Source organism: Botryllus schlosseri, chromosome 6, assembly GCF_051294905.1.
Source record: "Botryllus schlosseri isolate E-star chromosome 6, Bs_hap1, whole genome shotgun sequence".
NCBI classification, from domain to species: domain Eukaryota; kingdom Metazoa; phylum Chordata; class Ascidiacea; order Stolidobranchia; family Styelidae; genus Botryllus; species Botryllus schlosseri.
Genome location: NC_137241.1, coordinates 22933554 through 22953788, shown reverse-complemented (window position 1 = coordinate 22953788; position 20235 = coordinate 22933554). Strand labels below are relative to the sequence as shown.

Here is a 20235-nt window from a genome sequence, read left to right as displayed (position 1 = left end):
ATATGTCAGGTGCCTTCAATATGCAGGTATGATGTGAATGTGATGACCAGACAAAACGAGAATGAAAAGTATATATAATGTGATTGGATCATATCTCAACTAGGCCCTATTATGCGTGACGGACATCTCGTCAATCATATATATATCAATCATATATATTGTTGGCGGAAGAAGGACCTTGCTCTGAGTAATGGTGTTCATTATCAACTCTGTCTATACATTCTAGTTCACAACTTCACAAGCAATGTTGTAGTTTGCATTTATTAAAGATGGCGAACATCAGATGTCAGTATTCTCAAATTGAGAGTATCCTGCAGTTGAGCCATATGGCGCATTCGCTTTTTGAAGTCCCAATTTCAAAAGTAATTCTTGCCGTCGTGCTTGACGATCCAGCTGTTTTTCCAATTTTCTCAACAGATGGAGTTCTCTTTTATCCTCTATAGTAAAAAATACACTCAAGAGGATTACCGAAATTTCGACTGGTTAAGCAATTATCACCATCTGAACCACATTCACTGGTGGCGTTAAAAGCAACAAAAGTTGATAATCGAAAATGACAAATGCAAAAGCACTTTTCGGAAAATCAATCATCTTGCATTAAAGAAAATCAAATTAGGAGACTTACCGCTATTTTTGCAGCAGCAGCAGCAAAATGCATAATATAAGCAGTCTGATGCACACCTACATATCTTGACGAGACAGCAAGAAACCAAGATAAGAAGGACTAATCCTGAAAAATTTGTACATTTATGTAATATGACAGATAAATGACAGTTTAGTTACGAATAGCAATAGACTATCTCAAATTTGCTGAAGCCGGCAGATATTGTAGCCTATAGATCCGCTCTGCTGCATGGGAAAATATTACACTTCGGGTCTATGATCCATCATGCTCGATCACAAATCCGTCAAGGAATCATTTCGAAATCGTTAGTGCTCGAGTCGCAAGTTAAAGCTTCCACCCAATCGATCGCTTCCGTCGAAGAGTTCAGACCATCAATTTCTTATCCACGGATATATCATAGGACATGGAGCGTGTATATTAGGGTTATGTCTTGAAAAAATTTGTGTGTCCTGTAGTCACAAATGATGAACTTTTGTGTTCTGATTTGAAAATTCACAAAAGTTAAGACTGTCTAAACAAAAACCTCCCGCACAAAAATTTTCCAGTTTTCACTGTATGAAGGATAGGCTTTCTTTTGTAGATACAGACTTTATAATATATATATTGACTGGTTTGAATTTAACTGACACAATTCCAACCGCAAAGATTTAAAATTGTATTTTGGTGAATTGTGATTGCCCAGATTGAATTCATCCTATCGTGTTTTTGTTAACAGCCAAAAATAAATAATTGATAAATAATTATTAATTTCGATTTTGGATGTAGACAGTAGGTTATGTATCGTATAATTTCAATTTGTCCGAGACAAATCAAACTGGGTGTTCGAAAAGGCGAAAGTAGAACACTCAAGATATTTTCAGCGGTATGGAAAACCGATTAGAGGAATATGATGCATAGAGAAATTTGAAAATGTCATATCACATGCAATGCAGCATCTGTTGATACCGGACTGCGGGGTGGCTTTGTTGTGAAACTGCAAAATGGAATGATGAGCAAGGGTTTTAATAAACCACAATATATTGGTTACCAACATCATATAGAGTCTTAAAGCATATATCAGAGTTCTTCAATCCAACGTCTTCACCAAATCCAACTCTCAGCTTCAAATTTGGAGATGATGTGGTAAAACACTACGAAAACTTGGTACAATCCACCAAGCGAGAAATTCAGATGGAAATATCAGAAAACTGATGATGGCGGGATGATTTCAAGTTTATCTTTGAGCTGTGCAGAGCATGCCGCTCATTCAAAGAAAATAGATTACCACTAATCAAATGGCATAAACTTCCATCTCGACGCAATGCGAGCTGGAGCTCAATGGCCATGATTGCGGACTTCCAAATCCCCAGATAGAGAGTAACTCTGGAGAGATCATGCTTATTCATCGCAAATGCGTGTTAGGAAGCCTGGCATTCTAACCATATGTCTAAAGATGGAATATCCTAGAGTCCGGCCGAGTATCGGTTCGCTGATAATATCGAGACGATATCACACTTTGAAAGAATTATTATCGGTATCAGCCATTGGAGGTGAAAAATTATCGGTAATTTTCGTGACGACCCGTCATGGCGGCAGGAAGTCAGAAAATTATAATCTTTGACCACTAGACCGAGAATATTAATATAGTTAATAAAGCTAACAGTTTACAGGTGTCCAGATGAAGCCTTTTTGGTATTTGATGTTCAAGTATGACAATGGCTCTAACGCTGTTCAAATAAATGCTCTGAAGCTTTGAAAATGTGCTTATTTACCATAATAAGTGAGATGGAAGCGGGCCGGGTGAGCCGGACCCGAACCCGGCCCGAACCCGACAAGTTCAGCCCGAACCCGGCCCGAACCCGACGGTTGAGTTTTGAGCCCGTTTCGGCCCGAAACCAAGTTCAAATAGCAATTTTCAACTGTTGCGAGCAAATAAGCTGATATACGATTCAAATTTCGAGCATTTCAACGCTTTCAATGCTCTAACTTTGTTTTCTTTCGATAGCAATCTTGCATATGGCAAGAGAGCTTAATATATCTGAATGAGAATACGCTGAAAACAGCCCCACTGTTAACTTAGTCTGCAACTTTACCCTGAATTTTAGTCGGTTCACTATAATTGAGATTTAGTCGCATCTGCATGCTCGATCGTGGCGTCTTTGGTATCATAGAAACAAGGAGATCGCCCTCTACAGTATTATGCCATCGAAAAAGCTATCCGCAAGGTGTATCATAGGGCTATCGGCTGTTGAAAGCGAAAATATTAAGTTTTCCTCAACAATTCTGTTTTTATAACTGCTGATGAACCCTAATAAACTGTTCTGCGGCATCAAACATGTTGCTATTTGAAAAGATAATGATCTTCTCTTCTCAACAAAACATCAATGATTTCTTTACCGTTATTCGTCTCGAAATAGTGTGTGGAATTATGACCTCGGTTTACAGAATTTCGGTAGGCCTGATATCTCGATGCGATGCCGAGTAATCACGGCTGAGTGAACACTTCTTGAAATAGTGATTACGCGATGCCTACGCAATGTCGACGGCTTGTAGCTACCTTGCCTGCAACGATACAGTCATTGGACACAAATCATATAACAGATATGAACAAAATTTGAATGAATTGCCTAAAAACTATGTACATACATGACGCTCACAATATGAAATGTTCATAACAACAGGATTCGTGTTCAAGTCAAGAATCAAATTAGACTTTTTGGTGATAGAACAGAAAGCATTGTTAGACATTGTGAGACCATTGTCAGACAAAACAACATCCACTCTAATGGCACTCTCTATCTATAAGCTACTTGCGGCCATTGTTTATACTGAAAACAACATAAATTGGCCGGCCTCTACGCATTGGAAATATTATGATAATTAAATCAGAAGACTGCTGACTTTCAATAAAAACTAACCTTGGCCAACTAGCACGTATACACACGGAGAAATTTGCTACCGACGCTTGGGCTTGAGATCCATGTTTATTTATAGACGCAGACTTCAAAGGGGTTAAATGGTTCAATACCAAACTAAATTAAAGAAATAAAGGAATGAAATTGGCCAAGATGAGAAAAAATAGTGTGTTCAAAATACAATTCAACTTTCATCCATACAAAGGGCGTTGCATTCACACGTTATACGAAGAATTGATTATTTCAATAGCCTCAACAGTTACTGGAGACAGTCGGGTTCGTCTCTGGGACAAGGTCAGACCGCACGATGAAAAATCTCTTTCGGATTGCGCACTTGAGCACTGGGCTGCAAACATCTTTCTAGCCACCCTGGAGAGCGTTGGAAAGTCCCGTTCATATTTTCTCCAGAAGTCCAGCGGATTGGGGTGCGATGATGCATTTTGGTATTCCTTGTACCGTTGAAGTTCCTGGAGTAAGTTTCGCTTGATACTGTCAGACGAAGCGAGGCTTGGAGCAGAATGTCTGTCAAGACCGTCGCGAAATTGGGAGAATGGATCATCAAGTTCGATTGGTCGCATTTCTCTTGCTTCTGATCGAACATAGTCTTGATTGCCTGGGCTATAATCGGCAACCTTTTCCATGTGTTCAATTACCCATTTATCAATGTCCGAGAGCAATCTTATCTTGAATGAGACCTCTTCATTACTGATAAGTGGCAGAAATTCAAATCGTTTGAAATTTGGATCGAGAAAGGTAGCTAGCCAGTGATGGGCCTTCAGCGAAGATTCAAAATATACTGTGTCCAAAAGTTGTCTAAGTTCTGTCTTCATGGCCTTGATAACGGGATGGTCATTCTGGCAAGGTTTTGCAAGTTCAAACGCCTTATAATACGCTAGCACGGCGTAGCCTATCGTTGGTTTGGAATTAAATTGCATAACATCAAATATATCGCCGAATGGTTTCATGAATTGTAAAATTTCCGCGTTCATTCTTCGATTAACAGATGCTATGAGCTGCATGCGGTCTCTGTGTGGTTCTGAAAGAATGCGCACCAAAGCTTCATAACTTTCGTTGATGGAATATGCTCTATCAATATAGCCTTGCCATCTCCGAGTTGACGAGCCTTTTTTCAACGACACGGGCAGTTGTTCCTGCACACCGGAGGCTTGATTACAATACTTTACCAGAGAAGATGCATTGTTATCGTAATCGAGCAATTCTGACTGTGAAGTGCATACCCGTGACCACATGGTTGAGAAGCAAGTGTGTAGCCTATGTGCCATACAGTCAAGGCGTGCGGACGTTTCCAACATTCCTACTCGAAAGGCAGCGACCACATTTGCACCGTGGTCGGTAGTTGCCGTAATGTTTGAAGCATCAATAGCATATTCAGCCAATATAGTCTGTATAGCCTGTGAAATATTTTCAGCAGTGTGACGTTCAGTCCCAAAATGACGTACCGCCAAAACTTGATGTTTCATTTCAAAGGACTTATCAATCCAGAAGACGTGTACGTCTAGGTATGACGTATGCTTGTATTCGTCCGTCCACAAGTCCAACGTTACTGCGACGGCTTCGGCTAACTGTGGTTCAACTAAAACCTCTGTTATCCTTTCCCTTATTACTGCAGCTTTTTCCTTGCAATATAACGATATAGTTTTACGTCCATATATCACGTCTGATACATTAAAACGTCCATGCGTCGCGGACATGTTCACAAATTGCTGTAATAGCTTGATCAGGCCGTCATTTTCAACTGAATGAAAGGCATGATAGCCACGAACGCAAAACTCCAATTCAGCAGTTTTTATGTCCAGCTTTTCAGATTCGCTTAGTCTAAGCGTTTTATTTGCAAACTGTAACATTAGCTGCTGCTTCTTTTTTCCATGAGGCCCAGGCTTGCAATGTTCGGAATGGCGCTTGATATGGGACGACCCTGTTTTTTGGCAATCGTATTTTAATACTAGTTTGCAAACACCGCATGAAACTATTCCGGTCAAAATTTCCGGCGTGACACCAATTACAGCATTAGTAGGCTGACAACGCCGTGCTACGACTTTCATTGTCCTCCAAAACTCTGATCGACCTGGAGCAGGAGAAAACGTAAACCGTTCTGGATGTCTTTGCAATTCTTTTGATAATTCATGTATCGTCTGCATTATTTACTGTTAGTGTAGCCTACTATATAACAATACTACCGCTGTCACATAGCCTAATACAATATAAGTTAGTCGCGTCGTTCACGCGTTGTTTTCTCATCAACAGTTAATTGTAAACGATAACGAACATTGATAACATGAAAATAACATCTTATAACTGAATGAAATCATGTTTTGAAGCAATCGCATCTGATTCGTGCTTTGCCGAACTCAAGCCTGTTCCCCAAAACACCGTGAAGACACAATACATTCGATTCGCATTATATTTTTGACGCCATTGTTGTGCCTTGTCTTGACCTCAATGACCATGTATACGTCATACTAGATTATGCCTTTCGTGATCGGTATCCCACCAGGACGCATTCAGCCTTCAATAGCCGCGCCGAAACTTGTTTGAGATTCCCTCGCTTTGCGAATAAGTCATTATTCACACGCCGGTACAATTAGTATATGCGCCATGTTCGAAATGAATGGAATTAAAACGCCGAGAAGACGTTACTCTTACACGCGAATTGAGTCATGTCAAAATTCATGAAGATATAACAGATTCTGCGCTGTATAGATTGTTCGTCGTGAAATGTTGTTCTGGTATTGTTTCAAGGTCGATTACTTATTTGAATACAAATAAGATCTCCTGCACTGTCACGGGATGAGCGCATGCGCATCGTAACATGATCCCCGTGCAAGTTGTTGATTGCTAACACGATCCCGTGCAAGCTGTTGATTGCTAACTCGCTTTCAGTAATTAGATCCGCCAATTAGTTACGCTTTCAAAAGCGTACGGAATACAGAAGTCGCTATCGCTAAAGGTATGACGCATAGAGGCTCATTCTGCCCCCTTTATTCAGTTCTACCCCCTTTTTATCTCGGCTGGCTACGCCCCTGACTATAACGCATCTAAAAGCTTTCTTTAATAAATATTAACACCGCCTTAACACATCTATCGATCAATCCTGCTGTGCCACAACGGAAGCCGTCGTCTCATCACCTGCTTCTAGCTGTTCAGTTCAGCATGCCTCATCGAAAATAAAACTAAATTGGTAGTAATCCAGGCTCCAGCATGGTTATCCATCCATCCGTAATTCATGTTTTCGTCACAATGTGGCCTGAACAATGATCAATGTTTGGCGTATTTGGGACGCTTGTTTACTATTTAGCTGACATTGTTTCATTACAATCATAGTCTTCGGGCCGTCTTATAATGAAGTTTATCTGGGTTCGTACTTCGTATAAAGTTTATTCACAGATATTGCCATACTTACGTGATACGGTATTGGTGTATCTTATATGTAGTTGTGCCACTTTCGATCAAAATTGCAAATCAAATTTGTATATGAAGTCAATGCTTTTCGTAGTGACTATTCGGCCCGATTCAAGCCCGATAATTTTTATAACTTTGGGCCCGAACCCGGCCCGAACCCGGCCCGAACCCGGCCCGAACCCGAAAAGCCCGGCCCGACTTCCATCTCTGTTATGGTATATTCCACTTCTTTTGAATATCGGCTGAATGCATTGGGGTTATCGGTAAAGGTTTGAGGTATCGGTTTTATCGGTATCGACCCAAACATCCAATAGCGGTCGGGCTCTAGAATATACCAAAGATTATTTGCTGCCATCTTGTCCCGTAGCTATAAAGTGCCTTAATAACCCCATTGGAAGTCGGATAAGTCCGATGTAGATGTGCCTGGCACTAACATAATTGCAGAACGGGAAGTCAAATTGATGGAAGAACTTTACCAGATGTGCAAAAGGACAAATATTTGAAGATAAAATTTGTAGCAAAGAAAAACCTTTGATTTTAATTTTTTTCCATAGTTGGACCATTGTCGAAAATTGAAGTTGTTTTGTGCGGGACTTTACGATTTGAACAAAATAATTCGAATTTTCCTAATTTTTACCAAAATGTTCATTAATTCCTTCTACAGGCGATATTTTTTCAAGTCACAACCCTGGTGTATATTGCATATTCCCGCTGATCGTTACCCTCCATATTCACTAGGTTTATAAATGTATCCAGACCATACCGGCTATAGTGACGGAGATGGCTAGAGTTTTGGTATCCATTGCACACATTCCCCACGTAACGCTACTTGATATGGCTCCCTGATTGCTGCAATTCCTTTCCAAGGGGAGGTAATGGCTTTTCGGTACCAACTTGCATCTGTGTGCGCAACGTTGTAGTGTCGGAAATATTGAAATGATATACATCAAGTAGCGGGGCAGCATACTTTTTGTGAAACTGATTTGCTTGATGTTCAGTGTTCACATTGTTTCCAACTGTATCCAAACCATTCACTCATGATTATTACGCTCTAGTCCAGTGGTTGCAAAATGCATGGTGAATGTAACCCCTAGGAGGACGATATTGCGATTCAAGTGGGCGATTCAAGTCGGCAATGGCCGACAGGGAGCGAAAATGCTAAGCTTTAAATTTTCAGTTTCGAGCGAAATTGAATTTTTGATCAATGGACATGGACATTAGCTTACAGTGAACATTCTCGATCCGCATGGCAAAACTATTTATCTTGCCACAGTTGCTCTGTCTATATATTCTATTATCAGTTTGATATGACGATTATTTGGTCCGACGACAGCAGCCAGTCTCAAGCACAAGAAACTGCTCTGCAGTTGCGTTAATTTGGACGCAAATTCTGACATTTGAAGGCCTATGTATAACTTAATAGTCGTGAACATCATTCCATTCAATTACTATTTTTGTCATATGAGCTATACTCAATACTCATTCGTCCTTTTGATTTTGTTATGGGTCGTTATTGAATAACTTATTTAGCTGATGACATTTTGCAGTATAATTCACATGAGTATAGCTTCACTCTCACTCCATAGCTTCGAGACGTATACGAAAATTGGTGAAAGTGATCAATATTATACTAAAACTCTTGGCTTGTCCAATGTGCAACTTAGGGTCATCAGAGGTTATTGGTGAAATTTTTGTCCTTCGCCAATATTCGATAAAATGACCCGCGACCGATCATAATCATCGGGCTGCGGACCGGGGCCTACGATATCGTAGGCCCCGTGCGGACACCTGTTACCTAAACGAAATCCAGGCTATATCGATTCCATATACAGAATTTATAATTTGTCTAACACCATTAGAATATATTTCATGAGAATTTAATATATCTGAAATTATTCCAGAGTATCACGACAACACCTATGCACAACATCTATGCTATCGTAATTTACTTTTTGCGAAATGTCAGGCTGCACAATATGCTTCCGTGCATTTTCATCTCGCCGAATTTGCTCTTCAGAGATTTGAACTATATAGCCTGCCTTGGCCTATAGACCAGGGCTTCGGAGCAGCCGTAAATTTGCATTGCTCCAGCTCCGGCTCCGGAGCTTTCTTCTATCACACATCAGCTCCGGCTCCAGCTCCGGAGCAGCATTATTACCACTGCTCCGGCTCCAGCTCCGGCTCCGGCTCCGGCTCTGAAAACTATCGAAGGTGTCTGTCTGTATCAGGGGTGAGCAACCCGCGGCCTGCGGGCCATATGTGGCCCGCGAGAAGGCTTTGAGTAGCCCGCGAGCTAATTTCACATTATATTTTCGAAATTCTGTTGTATTATCGAAATTGAATTGCTCAGATTGTGAACTCGCTAGGCCAACCAAAAATATCATTATCATATCGGCACTTGGGATGTGCATGACTGGACTTAAATATCAGTTTCGACGCATTGGCAGATCCAGGGTCCAGCCACATTTTAGTAAATCGTCGTATATTACAATAAACTAAAAAAGCACTTTACTCCGTGTCACAGCATTAAAATTCTGATGCGGCGTTTTAACACTGGTACTGTACTCATTACCATTAGGCCATACAGCTCAATTCAATCTTTAAATGTGCGATTATTATTCAACTGTAACTGTAGAAGGGCAAAATGGGCGGATATAACGACGTGATCAATAGAAATTAGATTTGTACCAAATGGCCAATGGTTTGACGTTCGATATTGGTGCACTCGTTACCAGTCCATCCGGCGTCGATCAAGTTTATCGGAATAATATTTTCCCGTTGAAATGAATCGAATAATCGAAATAAACACTGTGCCGTGCACATTACGCCATGCCCATAACGAATGAAACTATGCAGTATGCACAATGCACATTTACAAGTTTACGAAACAGATGATTACAAATTGGAAATCGCGTGTCAAATCAGTAGTTTGTCTCCAACATAGAATACCATGGAGTTTTGGCCTACTCTTCTGCCATCCTCTATTTAAGCTCGAAAATCCTTACTGGAGATGACAATGATGCGCAGTAATGAATTGCAATTAGCATGCATAATTGCATACTCGCAATAACACTGTCCACTTTCGCGGCCCGAAAGAACTATCACGAAAAAACGAGTATTTGCTTATCCGATTCATAGCAATGATGAGACGGAATTTCTCGGCTCGTGCTCGTCATATCGACATGTGCAACGATCGAAATCACGTTTTTATCCTCTCTCCTATTTCACGTAATACGTAATGATCACTATTTTCGAACCGTATACAATTGGCAAATAAGGTTGTGCTGATGATGAAATTGCGGGTATGCCGAATACCCACAATATTCACAGGCATGTCGCATACCGAGGTTCGGCACTCATGTATGAAAATTGAACATTGAACATACGACTGCTCTGCTGTTAAATCCCCAGCAACACGGTTAGTCGGAAAATGTAGCGCCAAAGAGGAAAAGATTCTTAATTTCGCGAAGGCCTGCTGTTGAATTCGGTGAACTCGGCAGATATGGTTGTTGCATATATAATACCATCTTATGAAATACGTCGGAGCCGGAGCTACTCCTCAAATACCTGGCTCCAGCTCCGGCTCCGGCTCCGGCTGAATTTTATATAGAGCTCCGGCTCCGGCTCCAGCTCCGGTAAAAATGCACGGCTCCGGGGCTCCGGCTCCGGCTCCAAAGCCCTGCTATAGACCCGACCCGCATCTGCCTATTCATTCTATTTCGTGTAAGTGCATGAAGCTAACTACTTTTCACTTGACAATACTAAGTGTATGCTAAAATAGTATTTCTCAATCAAATCTGTTAAAGTTTAGAAGTACTATACAAACAAAACTATACTTAAGCGAGTAATACGAGTAGATGTAACCTACTTGAGTATTCCAGAAAAGTAGTTTTATTGCATTATGCTGAAGGAGACGACTTTTAGGAAGGCGATAAATTATAGAGTGCGCGATAAAGGGTAGACGAGTCAAAAAAGTTCGGGAACAATGCAGTCTAGTCAACTAAACAGTCTATAATTCGTAAAACAAATATCCTACCAAACTCACAACTTATTGCTGTCGCACCAGATACAGTCATCAGCAGTTAAACACGAACCACAGTTGAGCAATTCGCGACATTTTCCTTTTGGATGTCGGGTGGTTTGCGATGACTCGTCTATCAATGGGATAATACAAGAATTGCACTAAATCACGAAGACTGTACAAACCTCTAATCACTTACAATATGTTTCCGTTGAAATATCGTTCCTAACAAAATAAATAGGCAGTTATTAACTCTCAGTCGACTATACGGTATAACAGTAGAAATACACGTGATTCATGCATGTGAGCTGAGCGTAATGTTAATCGAACTCTTGAAGAAGACTATAAACCTACAATTCTCACCTGTTCGTTACGGTTGAAGATACACGTGAGTTAGAAGACTTACATGAAGCATTGTTGAACAAAACATACAAAATCGTTATTTTAATAGCATCAAGTGTCATGATCATGGTTCGCAGCAGTATATCTAACTATAAACTCTATATTTTCCTGTGGCCAGATACCTTCTAGCATTTACATCGCTCACATATCGCATCATTCCAGCTGTAGGTAGGTGGTGCATTTAGTGGTAGAACGCCTGAGGCTACTTTAGCTGATAGAACTGCTTCGTAAACTCTAGAAGGGAAACTAGTGACGTCATCAGCTAATGTTAAATTGCGATTGATAGGGAACGATTAGATGTAATATGTTATACAAATGATGGAATTCATCATGGAAAATATTCTTGGCTTTTTGTTAACAGTACATTAACATAACTAGACTTCAGGTAGCCGAAGTTATCCGCAGTTCGTGGTGATGGGATAGCGTGGTGATGAGATAGCACGGCGGTTGTATTAAGGTAAGCATTAGGGATGGTGTGAACGTGAGGTTCACGTTCGCGTTCTGTGTGTGAACCTCGGAAATTTTGAAGGTCGCGTTCACAACAGAACCTTGGTAGGTTCTGCACTGTGAACCTTTTTCATATATTTGCAATTCATACCTCATTATAACATATTTGGTTCAAATTTATTGCATTTCAACTGCGGGCCCCTCCGTGCATGGCGCTGGCAGCATAAACAATCAACACTAAATGGGCATGCACCTTGACGATCTCAAAAATTTGACTCGAATATTTACAAAAGTTTGGTCCAAATATCCAGTTTTCGTTTGTGAATATTTAGAGACCTTTACTGTGAGATTGACCCACAATCACATAACATCAAGAGCGAATTACACTGCATGTAATCAGCGAATGATGCTTACTCAACCAATCAATGAGATTGATATCGTTTTCTGATGTAAAAATCTATCAGGCGTACGGGGCCAATCTTGACTTCTTATGTATACTGTATCATAAAAATAATCCGTGCGAATGGGTTGTTGGCTACTGTTGTATAACTTGTTAATGGGGTAATATCGGTAGCAAGTATATAGAAACCAGTTTTGCACTCTGCGCAATATCCATGTGGCAATACTCAGACGCCGAATACATTGTCCGGTCAGGCCTAGACCGTTAAGGCGTAAGCTTATAAGATAATATATATTATCTGGCAAGTCCTCGTCGAAATTGTCGGCAAAGCGATGGAAGATATTGATTTTATGGGGTTATTATATTATTTGATTGCCTCAGTCGATACATATATTGGCGACGTTTAATACGTCAACATGTACTTCAGCACAGCCATTATGTGGCCTGAGTCGTCGCTAGGTATCGTGTACTGTACTGTACAGTAGCCTACATGCACATGCACATCTGAGGATGCATGCAAATCCATAATACTGTCGCTGGTGATATCACGGCTTGACTATGGAAATGCTCTGCTTTACGGGGTAAACCAAAATTGCATCGACAAGCTACAAAAGATCCAAAACATCGCTGCTCGTTTGGTAACTCGGTCAAGGAAGCGTGATTACTAGGCCTCTTCAAAAATGACTTTTTTTCTCAAATCGTACTGGCTACTTGATAAAATTGTTAGGTTACCTAATTTAAGCCTACACACAAAATTTGGTTCAATTCCAGCCAGTAACCGCTTTGCTACAGGAGAAGAAAGTTTCTATTTATTATATAAAATTAAATAATAAAAAATTTGAAAATTTTCTGTTCACCCCATGAAAGTGTTAGGCTGTCTATAGAAACGATGCTCACCAAATTTGGTTCAATTCCAACCAGTGGAAGCGGAGTTATTGCTGTCGAAAAATTTGGATTTTAACAAAATAGTATTTACGGTGAGCACAACTATAATAAATAAACAAAGAATCGGTCACCGTAAATACTATTTTATTCAAATCCAAATTTTTCGACGGCAATATCTCCGCTTCCACTGGTTGGAATTGAACCAAATTTGGTGAGCATCGTTTCTATAGACAGCCTAACACTTTCATAGGGTGAACAGAAAATTTTCAAATTTTTTATTATTTAATTTTATATAATAAATAGAAACTTTCTTCTCCTGTAGCAAAGCGGTTACTGGCTGGAATTGAACCAAATTTTGTGTGTAGGCTTAAATTAGGTAACCTAACAATTTTATCAAGTAGCCAGTACGATTTGAGAAAAAAAGTCATTTTTGAAGAGCCCTAGTGATTACGTAACACCGATTCTTAGATCCCTTCATTGGTTACCCGTGAAATTTAGGCCTGAATACAAGCTTCTTCTGTACGTCTTCAAATGCATGGAGGGAAGTGCACCAGCGTATCTTCGTGAGCTAGAGACAATGTATAATCCCCCGGAAGAGCGCTACGTTCACAGTCGCAAAAGATCTTGTCCGTTCCAAGAGTCAGAACATCGACCTACGGCAAGAGAACCTTTTCTTCCTCGGCCGCCATTCTGTGGAACAATCTTCCAATTTCTATCAGACTATGTGACTCGCTATATGTTTTCAAACGCAAAATCAAGACCGTTTTATTCACACGAGCGTTCGACTAGAGTAGTGATCATTCCGCCCTACAACTACGCACTTCGTCTTTTATACATATCCTTTACTTTTATATTTTATTGCCTATTATGTACAGCGCCCTAGTGTAGTAATGATATATTGTTATATTCGGCGCTCTATAAATTATTATACTATTATTATTATTATTAATTTAGTTGAAATAAAAGGTTGAAATTAGCAATATGACGCCACCTGACGTCATGAGGTTCACGTTCGCTTTCACACAGAACCTTTCAAAAAGGTTCGCGTTCACACGAACCTGAACCTTTCAGAGGTTCACACCATCCCTAGCAAGCATCTCCTTCCTGCACGCTGGGAGATACGAAACCCCTTGTGGTACAACCTTCAATTCTCCTATCACCGGATCATGAACCTAGGACGAGTATGGCCGACGGCCTTCATAGTCCGACCCCGGGATCTGCGCGCCGTTTACGGACCAGTTATCCCACGCACAAGCATGGTGACGACGGGATCAGTGGTCGCAGACGCCCCCTCTCACAGCCTGCTTGTGCCGCTGCAGTTCCTCTAGACCCCTAAAAGAATAGGTGTATGGAGGGAACCTTTTTGGGGATCCGAAAACAATTTTGCCCAAATTGACCGTAAACCTAAAGCAAGTTTAATGCATTTAATGCCGTCAACTCACTACATGAAGATTTGTCATCATGTATGCATTTTATACATACGTATGACCTGAAAAAGGTAAAATTATGATAACAAATATAAGCCTATACAATGCTAACAACTCAGAATTTATCTAATAGGCTCACAAACATATATATGGATAGTATTTAGACCTGGGTAAAATCGAGTAGGCTATACCTGAGTCACTCGATTCTGAATCGGGGATGAGGCTTCGAGTCAAGTCAAGTATTCGTGTATTTCATATTATTACGTCACAACAGTGTGAATGATATGGAAAATTCAAAATATGTACCTTTTATGCGACCACAAAAAATATAGTGCCAGTTCTACAACACGGTACCGTGTGACAATGCTGTGGAATGGGTTGATCAGATCGCGACTTCACAGTTGTATCATTTCCACTAATGTGTGTAGCTTTGCACTAGATGTTTCGTATGCTACGATACGACAAACCGAGGTTTACAGCCTTGCACTTTCGAAAACAGTGTGGCCTCCGCTATAGTGGCAAGGAGCGTAAAATTTCAGTACTCGAAAATATCATCTCGACTCGAACCCTTTGAATTTATTCTTGATTCAGATTCGACTATTCGGAAACATTGTGACCAGCCCTAGTAGTATTCCCAATTCCAAAACACTGTTGCGTCTGCTATGACGCATACCCAGGCCGTGTTATTTTTGGCATTTCAGGAGCCAGATGCCAAAACTGCCAAAAATAAAAATCTGAAATTGCCAAAAATAAGCATTTTTGGCATATGCCAAAAATAACACGACCTGCCAAATAGTGTATTTCGTTCATGGTGTTGTGTTAACAGGACCGAGAAGAGCGTTTGTGAAAGGCAGGTTTCTTAATCTGGGTCCAACCCACTCATTAGGGGTGAAAGCATGGTGTCCTAAATGGTGTGGGCACAGCGAGAATGAACGGCTGACTGCATTTGGTTTACGTCATACTTTCCATTTGTCCAAAGGCAATTTTACGACCATTTTTGACCGGCTTGTCTAGCGCTAAATTTGATAAAACGGGTATCAATGAGAAGCTGCCGCAGTAGCTACTGAATATTAAAATATATATTATATTCTGCTCATGGAACTGAAACTCCCAAAATCAACCACGATTTTTGCATTGCGATCGAGTTGAACATTGCGACGCAACAAACTGTCTGGCTATTTCTGAGCTGCATAGTCTCGTTTTGCCAGAGTCTTGTTGCGTCAATGTTCTTAAACAAGCTAACCTTCCCAGGACTCTTCCATGCGAGTTGGTAATATTAAAGCCACCTGAAGTGAAAAAATGTCCCCCGAAAATATATCGGTAGACTGAAGGAGAAATGATAGTCGGGCTACTAAATAGAATGTGTTGAGAGACAACATAGGAAACGCCTGGAAAAGGATCAGGAAGAAAATTATTTCCGCGATGAGATCGATGGCACTGGCGAAGTGATCTCTTTTCATGATGCATGGAAGCCGGTTCAGCCCTCCAACGATTTTGAAGCTCTGAAAACCTTTTGTGGATGACTGGCAACATTCTTTCCCTCAGCGGCTACTGTTGAAGCCGATATTTCCCAGATTCGCTGGGCGAGAAATGAATTTAGGAGAAACTTAGCTGACCTGACTTTGGAAGCACTGCTACAGTGGAAACGATTCAAGTCTATTCAACAGCTGTGACAATCAGCTGTTGAGCGTGTTTGTTAGACTTTTCTTTCTTTTTTTTGCTTATTGGCACCTATTCCGATGGATACTGCATTTTTTGTGGTTTCGTTTGATATATTTAACCAATGAAATCGTTAGGTTTTTTCTTCTCTTATTGTTTGTTGGCACTGATTATAAGTGGATGCTGCACATTTTGTGGTGTCTTTTGACAAACTAGCCCAAATAAAGCGTTTTTGTGACTAATTCGAGGCTGAAACTATCTATTTAGAGGGCGATGCCAAAACTGCCAAAAATAAAAATCGAAAAATGCCAAAAATAAGTTATTTTTGGCAGTTTTGGGTATATGCCAAAAATAACACGGCCTGAGCATAGGAGATTTTGGCCTAGAAACTGGAGTCTGTAACACGACACATACGGCTTTATTACTGTCTATAGGTCTGCTGCGAAATCGCCTTTGGAAAATATATTACCGAAGAAATACGTGGATGAAAGCCGTAAACTTAATGTACACTGTTACATGACATCATCGAGAAGTAGCCTCATGGCCCTTTTCGGTATGGTACACTGTCAAAACTAATACGAACAGATCAACACCGAATTTTGCGTAACATTTACTGAGGAATAGGCTGATCAAGTGATCAGCTGTTCGCCGCCATCGAAAACGAAATAGCTATAACGCTTGACAGGGGGTTGTAAGCAAATGGCTTGAAGGTCACAATTTTACGGTGAAATTGGCATTGGAGAATATAATATAAAAGTAAATATTTGAATGCAAACCAAGAATGTTAGGTGATATCATCATCTCATCACCTATCTCAGTATGGAACACAGTTAACGTTAGCACAGATACACCGGCTTTTGCATGAAATCCGCAATGCGTTGTAGGCTAAAGTGTCAGATCAGCGCACATCTCTACCATACTCGACCTTAATTGATAACGAAATTACTGCCCTAATCATTGAGTGTCAACCTTGGGACTTGGCACAGCGTTCGATACTAAAATCAAGACATACCGTGCAAAAGCTTATAACGGATCTAGGTAAGGAGCATCGTTAAAATCAATAGAGACCAATACCGGCTTTGCGTAAAATCTGTTAGCGATAAATGACGAGTCAGCTCTCACTCGACTTAGTAAACGAAATTACCACTAACATAGTTCAGTGACAAACTTAAAACTTGGTACAGCGTTCGATACTAACATTAAGACTTACCGTGCCAAATGTCATGACCGATCTCGGTATGGAACATCGTCAAAATCAATGGATACCAATACCGGCTTTTGAGTAAAATCTGTTTGTGATACATGACGGATCAGCACACACTCAACTTCGGAAACGGAATTACTACCCTAAACTTCAAGTAGAAACCCTGAAAATTGGGGCAGTGTTAAATACCACCATCACGACATGACATACCAAGTTTCAAGAATTATCATGGTGTAAAGCACCATCAAAATTGACCTATACCAGCAAAGGTCGACTAAACGCATATGATGGTAACCGAGTTCAGATATAGATACGATTGTTACATCACACCTTAGGGGCGCAGACCTATTTTGACCCACTTGCTCGGTAATTTTATGAATAGGAGAGAGTAAATCACCGTTTCTTTATTGTGCGCGGCTTTGAGAGAATAGACACTGAAAGCTTGTTATGAGCGCTACCGGGGCATGCCCCGGCTAGGCATTCGCAAAGCGAAAACACAGCAGAGAATTCGATTTTCGCAGAGACTTCGCTTATAACGGCATTTAGAAGCGAAAGGTTACGAAGAATACGATTTTCGCTGTGATTTCGGTATATATAGATTGCTGCGAGTCTATAAATGGTAAAGAATTGTCATTGAACAGAATTTTAGGTGGGGCAATGCCCCAGTTGCCCTATAGGACGACCCGCCACTGGAGGGCGCCATGCCATGATTCATGATATTCTTTAGACGGGGTGTTCGAGTAAACAAAGGAATAGTATCGCATTTCCATATAAATACTTTCATTTACATCCCATCATGTGGACGACTGCTTATTCTGTCAATAATGGACACCTCCTTGGATGCATCAATATGAATCAAGCTCTATGCACCTTCCGCATAGCTCCATTCGCAGCTTTTGACAGTCCATGCGAACGAATTACGATCGTTTTCACGATTACTTACTTACTTGAGTAGATTTAAAGTCAGTCAATTCTACTTCTACTTCAAGTAATTTTAGGTTGCTTATGTAAGAAGTACTTCTACTACTCGTACTTGAGTAGATTTTTTCGTCACTACTTCTACTTCTACTTGAGTAGCTTTCTTGACTACTTTGACCACCTCTGGGCCAGAGACGACTTACCAACATGACAGCATTATGTTTGAAAAGAAAAATGTCCTAACCAAATAATGTCGATGTTGAGCATATATCATTGCTTCGGTATGCGCAGGCCGTGTTATTTTTGGCATTTTTCGATTTTTATTTTTGGCGGTTTTGGCATCGTCCTCTAAATAGATAGTTTCAGCCTTGAATTAGTCACAAAAACGCTTTATTTGGGCTAGTTTGTCAAAAGACACCACAAAATGTGCAGCATCCACGTATAATCAGTGCCAACAAACAATAAGAAGAAGAAAAAACCTAACGATTTCATAGGTTAATAATATCAAACGAAACCACAAAATGTGCAGTATCCATCATAATCGGTGCCAATAAGCAAAAAAAGAAAAGCCTAACAAACACGCTCAACAGCTGATTGTTACAGCTGTTGAATAGACTTAAATCGTTTGAACTGTAACACTGCTTCCAAACTCAGGTCCGCTAAGTTTCTCCTAAATTCATTTCTCGCCCAGCGAATCTGGGAAATATCGGCTTCAACAGTAGCCGTTGAGGGAAAGAATGTTGCCAGTCATCCAAAAAAGGTTTTCAGAGCTTCAAAATCTTTGGAGGGCCGAACCGGCTTCCATGCATCATAAAAAGAGATCACTTCGCCAGTGCCATCGATCTCATCGCGGAAAGAATTTTCTTCACGATCATTTTCCAGGAGTTTCCTGTGTTGTCTCTCAACACATTCTATTTAGTAGCAGTGTTGGGATGACTCGAGTCATGACTTGACTCGAGTCAGACTCGAGTCAACTTTTTCGTATGACTTGACTTGACTCGAGTCACTTTGCTAAAATGACTTGACTTGACTTGACTCGGCGCCTCAGAAATGTCAATTGACTCGTGACTCGAAGCAAAATTCACGAGTCAATTTCAAGTCATCAAGTATAATCGGTTTCGATAAAAATCACTGTATCTTGCATTTATTCGGATTGTTCGCGAAACGCTGATGTGGGCCTATCCCGTGAGAGTGACCATTGACCAATCATTCAACGATCGTGCGTTTTACTGAGCCTCCATTGTTCACTCACAAATATATTGACCGCAAGCGAAGTGATCGAAGCTTACAACTTACGTTGTCGTAGACTAGTGTAGTAAAGTAATTTTATAACAAAATGTGTATTTCTGTTCTCCGTTCTTACCTTAACCAAACTTCTTGTTTTATTGAAATTGAATTCGAATATAGTTTATATCATCCTCAACCGTTGGCACAGGCTCAAATTGTATCATATCAATTTGTAGCCCAAATTGTATCATATCAATTTGTAAATGGGTAATGTATTGCATCTAATCAATTCGATTCATATGGTCTATTTTGGCTGGTGACCATAAACTGAGGCTATGCAATTATACATACGTAGTTTAGCAGTTCTAATCATAAGTGAGCGATACAGCGCCTTCTTGGGTGTATATTTAACTCTATATTCGTTCATCGGTTCAAAATCAATGACCACTCAATCTGTATTTCAGACAGCTACCAAAATACAATGACGTAGCATACCTCATACTTCGAAAAGGCAACTTGACTTGAAATGTGACTTGACTCGTGACTTGACTTGACTTGACTCGACTTGACTCGAGTCACCTCTAAAAATCAAGTGACTTGACTTGACTCGAGTCACCTTCAAAAATCGATTGACTTGACTTGACTCGAGTCAAAATGTGCAATGACTCGAAATGACTCGTGACTCGAAGGTAGTGACTTGATCCCA

General features: G+C 40.4%; 2 protein-coding genes across 2 annotated transcripts in view; one reads left to right on the top strand and one right to left on the bottom strand.

Annotated features, from left to right (window-relative positions):
- Window positions 1-245: 245 nt before the first annotated feature.
- LOC145441599 (uncharacterized) lies at window positions 246-11543 on the bottom strand. The gene is made up of 6 exons (XM_080319503.1): window positions 11324-11543; window positions 11160-11185; window positions 10985-11093; window positions 7703-7839; window positions 626-730; window positions 246-437 (listed from the first exon to the last, which is right to left on the bottom strand). Exons 1-6 carry the CDS (start codon window positions 11428-11430, stop codon window positions 280-282), a joined length of 642 nt encoding a protein of 213 aa, XP_080175629.1. The 5' UTR covers window positions 11431-11543; the 3' UTR covers window positions 246-279.
- Window positions 11544-11807: 264 nt separating this feature from the next.
- Window positions 11808-20235, top strand: part of LOC145441573 (uncharacterized) — a 47017-nt gene continuing 38589 nt past the window's right edge. The window contains exon 1 of the mRNA XM_080319470.1: window positions 11808-11819. The gene's annotated coding sequence lies outside the window, so the exon portion shown is untranslated. The remainder of the gene's footprint in view (window positions 11820-20235) is intronic.

Coding starts and splice junctions, on each gene's coding strand:
- LOC145441599 (XM_080319503.1), bottom strand. CDS start 11,430: ATGATCATGACACTTGATGCTATTAAAATAACGATTTTGTATGTTTTG. Junction 11,094..11,159: donor TATTTCAACGGAAACATATT/GTAAGTGATTAG, acceptor TCCCATTGATAG/ACGAGTCATCGCAAACCACC. Junction 7,840..10,984: donor TGGTGCGACAGCAATAAGTT/GTGAGTTTGGTA, acceptor TTGCGCACACAG/ATGCAAGTTGGTACCGAAAA.